This window comes from Bubalus kerabau, chromosome 1, assembly GCF_029407905.1.
Source record: "Bubalus kerabau isolate K-KA32 ecotype Philippines breed swamp buffalo chromosome 1, PCC_UOA_SB_1v2, whole genome shotgun sequence".
NCBI classification, from domain to species: Eukaryota; Metazoa; Chordata; class Mammalia; order Artiodactyla; family Bovidae; genus Bubalus; species Bubalus kerabau.
In genome coordinates, this window is record NC_073624.1 from 20,657,468 (window position 1) to 20,667,308 (window position 9,841).

Sequence of the window (9,841 nt, forward strand, 5' to 3'; positions counted from 1 at the left end):
TCTGAGACCCTGTGTTGTGCTTAGTTGCTCAGTCGTGTCTGACCTGCCACCCCATGAGCCTGCCAGGCTCCTCTGTCCATGGGGATTCTCCAAGAGAGGGTTGCCATGCCTTCCTCCAGGGGATCTTCCCAACCTAGGGATTGAACCCAGGTCTCCCACATTTCAGACTGATTTTTTACTGTCTATGCCACCAGGGAAGCCCTAGAGGGAGCCTTAGATCTTGAGGGTGACCTCAATTCTGGGAGTGTGTTTGCTCAAACCCAGAGGAGCTGAACTCAGAGTTCAGGCAACAGGAGGCAAAGGCAATAGGGAGTATAGTATTCATTTCTTCAAGGCAGATAAGGAAGCGGAAGTGGATGGGGCCATACCCTTAATCTTAGCTTCATGAAGCAAGAGAAATCACCTGAAACTTGTTTAGTTATAATTCCCTGACTCAGAGACCAAAGTTCTTTTGATTTTGCATCTATAATGCCCCTCCCCTTTCCAAGAGAATCTGGGGTGAAGAGCAAAATATGAGGAAGTTAGAAATTAATGAATAATGGCAGAAGGGCAAGGCCTCACTGTTTCACCACATACCAATGAAAACCTTCAGGTCACAGAACCAGGCCAATTGGCTCTTCCCTTTCTTCTTCCTCTCTTCTCTCCAGTAAACAGCAATGTGTCAGTCTTGTTTTAACTTTAAAGGGAGATATCCCTACATTCATTTGCAGTGAATTAGGCTACGAGATTAATTATCTGCATCATAAGCTTTCTTATCAACCCCCACCAACTGCCCTCTTCATCTGCTACCTATCTGCACAGTCTGTTGTTGTTGTTCAGTCACTAAGTCATGGCCAACTCTTTGTGACCCCATGGACTGCAGCATGCCAGGCTTTCCTGTCCTTCACCATCTCCCAGAGTTTGTCCATTTAGTTGGTGATGCTATCTAACCATCTCATCCTCTGCCACCCCCTATTCCATTTGCCTTCAACCTTTCCCAGTATCTGAGTCTTTTCCAATGAGTCGGCTCTTCGCATCAAGTGGCCAAAGTATTGGAGCTTCAGGTTCAGCAACAGTCAGAGTTGGTTTCTTTTAGGATTGACTAGTTTGATCTCTGTACAGTCTAGATACCTAGTATCTGCCCGAGACTCAGGAATGAGTCATCCTCTGATCAAACAGGTGGCAGTGGTCACACCTGCAGAAACTATGTTCGGGCAGGTTGCTGGCAGCAGCGATTAGCACAATATAACTCCAGAGGAAAAAGTCCAGAGACAGAGCACCATGGCTTCTGACAGAGGTAAATGGTCGGGGGCCCGAAATCTCCATATTCTTGAAAAACTCCAAAACTGTGTGTGCTTGCCTATGTGTGTGTGCGTATGTGTCTGGTTCATACTTGTATTCATGAACATTTTCCAACTTTCCTATTTATTAATATCTTCATATTATTCTTAAACAGGAGTTCTTATCGGTGGTGGTGTGATTATTAATACCATCTGTTCATACTGTAAATGATTTTGATCAGATGACACTAAAGCAATGCTTGTTTCATCATAATAAAAAAACTTAAGTTAAAAAATATGACTCCTAGATGAAAATTTAAGATAGCAGCTGAAGTTCTAGCACCAGGGCATGTTAATGGATTATTTAAAGTTCCATTACTTAGTGTTAGAAAAATTTGTGGGGAAGGAAGAACACCAGGTGGTGGAAGGAAATGATTTTCAGATGGGGTGGGTTTTGAACTTGGTCTTGAAAGGGCAGAATTTTGGTTGGCAAAGAGAAGGAGATTCCTGTTTGACACCAGGAGTTTAAGAGAATTTTCCAAAGATTGTGTGTGGAATAAAATGAATGAATTGATTAGGCTACAGAAGAGTTTTTGGAAGCAATCAGCAATGTGATTAGAAAGCAAATTTGCTTTTTTTTTTTTTTTAATGGACTACAGTTGCTTTACAATGTTGTATTAGTTTCAAGTGTACAGCAAAGTGAAACAGTTATATATATATATATATATGCACTCTTTTTAGCTTTTTTTCCCATATAGGTCATTACAGAGCACTGAGTAGAGTTCCCTGCACTATACAGTGTAGGTCCTTATTATCTATTTTATATATAGTAATGTGTATATGTCAATTCCAATCTCCCAAATTTATCCCTCTCCCCACCCTCAAAAACAAATTTGAAGACATACTGTTGAGAGTCTTGAATGCCCAGCTAAGGAAATTGAGGTTGATTTTTTTTATTTTAGATTTTTCTCTTTTCCAATATGGTTTTTAATAGTTTACTGTGTATTTTTTTTTAATAAGACAAAATATTTGGAGAATTTGTGAATAGCATGCGTGCATGTTCAGTTGTGTCTGACGTTTTGCGGCCCTGTGGACTGTAGCCCACCAGGCTCTTCTTTCCATGGGATTTCTCAGGCAAGAATACTGGAGTGGGTTGCCATTTCCTCCTCCAGGGAATCTTCCAGACCCAGGGATCAAACCTGAGTCTCCTACGGTTCCCGCATTGGCAGGCGGATTCTTTACCACTGAGCCACCTGGGAAGCCCTGTGAATAACACGGAGATGACTAAAACAGTGCTTTAGACACATTTACTTGGCACCTGATGCCTTTTTGTGTGTGTTGGCTTTTGATTTTGGCCACACCGTGCAGTATGCCGCATCTTAGGTTCAAAAGCAGAGATTGCACCCCTGCCCCTGCAGCGCAAGCAGGGAGTTTTAACCACTGGTCCACCAGGGAAATCCCAAGAGAGAATCTTCCAACTGCATTTTCTGATATGATTGGTGGATTTAGAAGAATAGAGCCTTTTTTCTTAGTGGTTCGATTTGTACATATGGGTGTTACTTGACATGATCATCTCTTGGTCAACAGGTCCTCCAGCAGGAGATCCCACATTGAGGTAAGAATTCTACTATCATAGTGCACATTTAATTCAACCCAGAATAGATGAGCATTTAGGAGGGGGAGGACTACAATTTCCTTATTATTCCTTTCCTCTTTTCTGATGCTCCCATTCTTTGTTTTTGCAACTCCATTCCTTATGCTTACTATTGCTTCCTGTGTCTTCCCTCCTATGCCTTTTGGTTTCAGTTGAAAACAACTATCTTCCAGCTCTCCTTTGTTATTCTCTTACTATTGTTTTTCTCCCTTTAAATCACAAGTTTTCATAGAAATTAGTGAAAACTTCAGCAAACTGGTTTGTCACTTTGATCTTCCTATTTTAAACCCTATTCCCATTTTCTAGACCTTTTTTTTTTTTTTTTTTAATTTTACTATTCCACATAGTTTGGGAGATCTTAGTTTCCCAATCAAGGATTGAACCCAGGTCCCCCAGCAATGGAAGAACGGAGTCCTAACCACTGGACTGCCAGGCAATCCCCTAGACCTATTTAAAAACTGCATTTATTTTTAATTGATTGATGATTGCTTTACAATATTGGATTCATTTCTGCCATACATCAACAGGAATTAACCATAGATGTACATGTGTCCTTTCCCTCTTGAACTTCCCTTCCACCTCCCACCCCATCTCACTCCTCTAGGTTGTTAAAGTGCCCTGGTTTGCGTTCTCTGAGTCGCTTCCATGCTACTCTCACCATTCATCTCACCCTCTCCTTCCTCCCCGCTGCCCTCATCCATGTTTAGAACAGAGAGATTTGTCAGGGAACATCTTATCTCTTGACGGGTGGAAGGATTACTCTATAAAATAAATTAAGTGATCCTTTAGGAATGAGTGGAGAATATGAGAATGTAATCAACTTATGACTCAACCATACTGCAGAGTCCTTGGCAAAATTCTGAATTTTCCCTGAGTCATAACTTTGACCCGCAGAGAGTGTTATGTCTAAAGATGTCCTCGAGAGAAATTTTAATTTCTTTCTTATGAGGAATTAGTATACACAGAATTGAATGTGGAAGAATCCCGAGGCTAAATTACTTTCTTCTCAGAGTTGGTAATAGACTCCTGTTGGCAATTTGAGGATTCCACACCTGAAAAAAAAAAAAAAAAAACTATTCCATTGAGGAATAATGAAGATTGAGTGGGACAGGTCACCTCTAAGTGTGAGACAGAAAGTTCAGAGGGACTTCCCCGGCAGTCCAGTGGTTAGGAGTCAGCGCTTTCACCGCCGAGGGCCAGGTTCAATCCCGAGTGCTGGGAACTAAGATTCTGCAAGCTGTGAGGCCGAAATAAATAAGATTAGAATATAGTAAGAAAAGTTTAAAAGAGACACAGAATATTTGGCAAAAGTAATACAATTATGTAAAGTTTAAAAATAAAATAAAATTAAAAAAAAAAAAAAAGAATGCATATGCCATAGTAAAAAAAAATAAATAAATAAAAGAGACACAGAGACATATTTACACCTGAATTCAAGACTACCAAGCAGTGGTAATAGAGAGTGGTAACCCAAGAACGTGAGTTGGGAAAAACCTCTTCCCTGTTTGTGAGAGAAACTCTGATAATGCAAACAGACCTCCCCAGATAACTTTGAGATACAGAATAGAAAAAAAATTCCTGAGATGTCATGTTTTAGGTTTGCCTGATAGAAAAGGAGAAGAAATTACTTCTGTTGTTGTTCAGTCGCCAAGTCACGTCGGACTCTTTGCGACCCCACGGACGACAGCACGCCAGGCTTCCCTGTCCTTCACTCTCTCCCAGAGTTTGCTCAAATTTGTGTCCATTGAGTTGGTGATGCTATCTAACCATCTCATCTTCTGCCACCCTCTTCTCCTTTTGTCTTCTCTCAAATGATGACATGACAACATGGTGGGGGGTGCTTTTTATATTTCAGGAGAAGAATTGAACCCTGGGAATTTGAATTCTCCTTTGACCCCAGAAAATTCTGTAAAGAGGCCTGTCTGCTCTATGAAATCCAATGGGGCAACAACCGGGACGTCTGGCGACACTCGGGAAAAAACACCACCAAGCACGTTGAACGCAATTTTATAGAAAAAATTGCTTCAGAAAGATATTTTTGCCCATCCATCCGCTGCTTCATCTTCTGGTACTTGTCCTGGAGTCCCTGCTGGGAATGCTCCAAAGCCATTAGAGAGTTTTTGAATCAGCATCCTAACGTGACCCTAGTTATTTACATAGCACGGCTTTTCCAGCACATGGATCCGCAAAACCGGCAAGGACTCAAAGACCTGTTTCACAGCGGTGTGACTATCCAGGTCATGAGAGCCCCAGGTGAAAACAACACACCAAGAATCTTAGGTGTTTATGAGAGGCTGTGGTGGTGGTGGTATGTTTCTAGGCCAGGAGACTGGATTATCCTGGACTGGAAGTCTCAGAAGTGAAAGCCCAAAGTAGAATAAAAGCCCACTTCTGAAATTCATAGCAAAGAAAGCATCAAAGAGATGGCTCTTTTCCTCGCTCCTTATTTATTTTATTAATTTATTTATTTATTTTTGGCTGTGCTGGGTCTTCATCACTGCATGAGCTCTTCTCCACTTGCGGTGCTCTGGCTTCTCATTGTGGTGGCTTCTCTTGTTGCTGAGCAAGGTCTCTAGGGTGCTCAGCCTTCAGTAGTTGTGCCTCCTGGGCTCTAGAGCGTAGGCTCTAGAGTTGTGGCTTTCGGATCAGGGACTGAACCACATCTCCTGCATTGGCAAGTGGATTCTTTACCACTAGCCACGAGCAAAGCCCCCTCTCTACCATCTTACAACGAATTGCTGAGTTCCTTTTGGGAAACTTCCCTGGTCGCTCAGAAGGTAAAGAATCTGTCTGCAAGGCAGGAGACCCAGGTTCTATTCCCTGAGTCAGGAAGATCCCCTGGAGAAGGGAATGGCCACCCACTCCAGTTCTTTTTAGGGATGCTGGAAGAATCTAGCCCTTCTCCAGCAGGAAATAGGCCAGAGGGATTTATATATGGTACATTTTTAAGTTGGATTCAACTTTCTGTTGTATGTGTTGAATGAACCAAGATTTGTGTTTCCTTAGAGTATGAGTACTGCTGGAGGAATTTTGTCAACTACCCCCGTGGGAAAGAAGCTCACTGGCCAAGATATCCCCCTGTGTGGATGAACTTGTATGCACTGGAACTCCACTGTATCATTTCAGTAAGTTACTGCAATGGACAGATTCTGATGCAAAAAGAAGCATCTTTCTTCAAAGTTCTCTCCTGATTATTTTAATATGTGCTCTTCTCACCATCACTTTGCCATTTATATTGAGATTTAGTTATTGACTTATCTTTTTAAAATGTGAGCAAGATAACCTCTTTGTGGCAAATAAGAGGGGAAAGGGAATGGATAAACTGATCTAAGATATAGGTGATGGTCAACTGTTTTGTGATCCATGTACTGTAGCCTGCCATGCTCCCCTGTCCATGGGATTTCCCAGGCAAGAATACTGGAGTGGGTTGCCATATCCATCTCCAGGGGATCTTCCCAACCCAGGGATCAAACTTGCATTCCTTGTTTGGCGAGCAGATTTTTTACCACTGAGCCACCAGGAAAGCTCAAGATATAGGTGGGCGCCATAATTAGATTTAATCATCATCATCACTGTTGTTGTTACAATGCATACTGGTTATACTGAATTGCAGATATCCTTTTTCCTTTTTGATGTGTGTCATCTTACTGAAGGAATGTAGGTGACCCATTTGTATTCTCTTGCAAGTAGTTCAGTGGTCTTCCAAATGATGTTTTAAAATGTTCCTGGCATTAATAAAATTATTATTCTAACCTATTTTTTTATTTCAGGGTCTCCCTCCCTGCTTACAGATTTCAAGAAGATATCAGAATCAGCTCATAGTGTTCAGACTTATTCTTCAAAATTGTCATTACCAAATGATTCCACCCTATATCCTTTTAGCGACAGGGATGATACAACTTCCTATGACTTGGAGATGAATAGAATGAATTATTGTGTACATACTGTTTCATGAATAGGCCCTGATGACCCACTAAAGAGTAAGCACCATTAGAACTGAGATATTTTTAGATATTTTTGTATATTTCTGTACACTAATGGCAAATCATCTGGAAAGGAATTAAAGGAAACAATTCCACTTACAATAACATGAAAAACAATAAAATACTTAGGAACTAATTTAACCAAGGATATGAAATAATTTAACCAAGGATGTGAAAGATCTGTACATGGAAATCTATAAGGCATTGATGAAACAGATTGAAGAAGACACAAATAAATGGAAAGATATCCTATGGTCATGGATTGGAAGAGTTAATATTGTTAAAAAAATCCCTACTACACAAAGCCATCTATAAATTCAATGCAACCCCTATCAAGATTCCAAAGGCATTTTTACAAAATTTTTTAAAAAATCCTAAATTTTGCATGGAACAACAAAAGATCCTAAGGGCCAAAGCAATCCTTATACACCTGAAGGAAATGAAATCACTTCCATGTTCCTTGTGGTATTGTTTACAATAGCCAAGACACAAAAATAGTCTAAGTATACACCAGTAGATGAGTGGATAAAGAAGATGTGGTATACTGTGGTATGTATATACACAATAGAATGTTACATAGCCACGAAAAAGAAGAAATCCTGCCCTTTGCAACAACATAGATGAAACTTGAAGGCATTTTGCTATTTACAATAAGTCAAACAAAGACAGCTACTATATGATCTCACTAACATATGGACTCTAGAAAAACTGAACTCATAGAAAGAGAGCAGGTTAGTGGTTACCAGGGGCAGAAGTGAAAGTTGTCAGAGAGCACAAATTTTCACAGTGTTTTTTTTTTTGCTGAGCCTAGTGGCTTGTTGGATCTAAGTTCCCTGACACAGGATGGAACCCAGGCCTTTGGCAGTGAAAGCACAGAGTTCTAACCACCAGGAAATTCCTGGGCAAACCTGCAGTTTTGAGACTAATAAATTCTGGGAAGGTAACGTATAGAATGATGATTATAGTTTGTACTGTGTTGTGTACCTGAGATTTTCTAAGAGTAGATCTTAAAAGTTCTTATAGCACACAAAGAAGTGTAACTATGTGAGGTGATGGATGTGTTCAGTTCAGTTCAGTCGCTCAGTCATGTCCAACTCTTCGCGACCCCATGAACCGCAGCACGCCAGGTCTCCCTGTCCATCACCAACTCTCGGAGTCCACCCAAACCCATTTCCATTGCGTTGGTGATGCCATCCAACCATCTCATCCTCTGTCGTCCCCTTCTCCTCCCACCCTCAATCTTTCCCAGCATCAGGGTCTTTTCAAATGAGTCAGCTCTCTGCATCAGGTGGCCACTTAGTTAATTTGGTAATCATTTTGCAACATATATCAAGTCATTATGTTGTACACTTAAATTTATGCAATGTTATGTATCAGTTATGTTCAATAATACTGGGGGAAAGATTTTTAAAAACAATATAGAAATTCTCTTTAGAAAAAAATATTTTATTTTTGCTTATTTATTTATTTGGCTGTGCCGAGTCTTCTTTGCAGCATGTGAGATGTTTGGTTGTGGCATGTGAACTTTGAGTCGTGGCATATGGAATCTAGTTCCCTGACCAGGGACTGAACCTGCGTCCCCTCCTTTGGAAGCGTGGAGTCTGCACCACTAGACCATCAGGGAAGTCCCTGAAGAGATTTTCACAAGCAGCAGTATCACAGATAGTATTATCTACTGCTGTATCACAAATTTCCCCACTACTTTGCAGGCTTAAAATAACAGTGAGTATTTATGATGTCACCATTTCTCTGGGTCAGGTATTCAGGAGTCACTTGTGTGTTGGTGGCTCAGGATACCTCATGAGGTTGCAGCCAAGCTGTCAGCCAGGATCGCAGTCATCTCTAGACACGACTGAGGCCACAGAATGTGCTTCCCAGGGGGCACACACGTGGATACAAGTGGGCACCTGTGGGCGGTGGGGGGGGGGTCTCAGTTTCTCACTGTGTAGGTCTTTCCATGGGCTTCCCTGGTGGCTCTGCGGTAAAGAACCCACCTGCAAGTGCAGGAGATGCAGATTCGATCCCTGGGTCAGGAAGATCCCCTGGAGAAGGAAATGGCAACCCATTCCAACATTCTTGCCTGGAGAACCCCACAGACAGAGGAGCCTGCCAGGTTACAGTCCATGGGGTTTCAAAGGAGTCGGACAGGACTTAGCAACTAAACAACAGCAGGTATCTCCACAGCGCTACTTAAATGTCCTCATGACACAGTGGCTGGCTTCCTACAGAGCAAGTGGCCTAAGACGGACCAAGGTGGAAATTACCGAGTCTGGGAGTCATATAGTATTTCTTCTGCAGTGTTCTTGGATCACACTGGCTAGCCATGATTCAGTGGTGGAGGGGGTGGGGCATACAAGGAATTCTGAATTCCAGGAAGTGAGACTCAAGAGAGGCCATCTTGGATTTGACATGTAGGGACTTTGGCTGTGACTTCAAGCTAGATAATGACATGGAGCCAATTTCTCAGAAGATGCTAAAGGGAAACACAGGACAATCTAGCATCTGCACATTGTTGCTGTTGTTTAGTCGCTACGTCATAGAAAAGGGTTATTTCTCACTCCCTTTGCAGTCTAATGTCACTTGGGTAAATGTTGTTTCTCCCTGAAGTAACTCAGGGGCCTCAGTTCCTTCCATCTGATGACTGCACCATCTCCTATGGCCTTGGAGTCCTCTGTTGAGTTCTCTACATCAGCTGGCTCACAGGAGTTGGGAGCGGGGCAGGGGCCACACAGAGAAAGAAAGCATTTTGCAGTGTGAAAGGTCTTTTTCAGAATCAAGGACTGGAGATGGCAAATGTCACTTCTGACCTTTGCAAAGATCACTCAGCAAAGATCAGATCTGCGGCCCCACCTAGCTCTAAGGGTGGCTAAGAGACAAGTCCAGACATGTGCCAAGGAAGAAGAGGAAATGGTGAACACATGATGTGTTTGCATAACAAGGAGGCT

The 9,841-nt window shown here is 41.9% G+C and overlaps 1 protein-coding gene across 1 annotated transcript; it reads left to right on the forward strand.

The window, feature by feature from the left end:
- Window positions 1-556: 556 nt before the first annotated feature.
- On the forward strand, window positions 557-8,269 carry APOBEC1 (apolipoprotein B mRNA editing enzyme catalytic subunit 1). The gene is made up of 5 exons (XM_055570104.1): window positions 557-1,276; window positions 2,847-2,874; window positions 4,769-5,166; window positions 5,920-6,038; window positions 6,684-8,269. Exons 1-5 carry the CDS (start codon window positions 1,261-1,263, stop codon window positions 6,831-6,833), a joined length of 711 nt encoding a protein of 236 aa, XP_055426079.1. The 5' UTR covers window positions 557-1,260; the 3' UTR covers window positions 6,834-8,269.
- Window positions 8,270-9,841: the final 1,572 nt, after the last annotated feature.

Coding starts and splice junctions, on each gene's coding strand:
- APOBEC1 (XM_055570104.1), top strand. Junction 2,875..4,768: donor GCAGGAGATCCCACATTGAG/GTAAGAATTCTA, acceptor TTTATATTTCAG/GAGAAGAATTGAACCCTGGG. Junction 6,039..6,683: donor AACTCCACTGTATCATTTCA/GTAAGTTACTGC, acceptor TTTTTATTTCAG/GGTCTCCCTCCCTGCTTACA.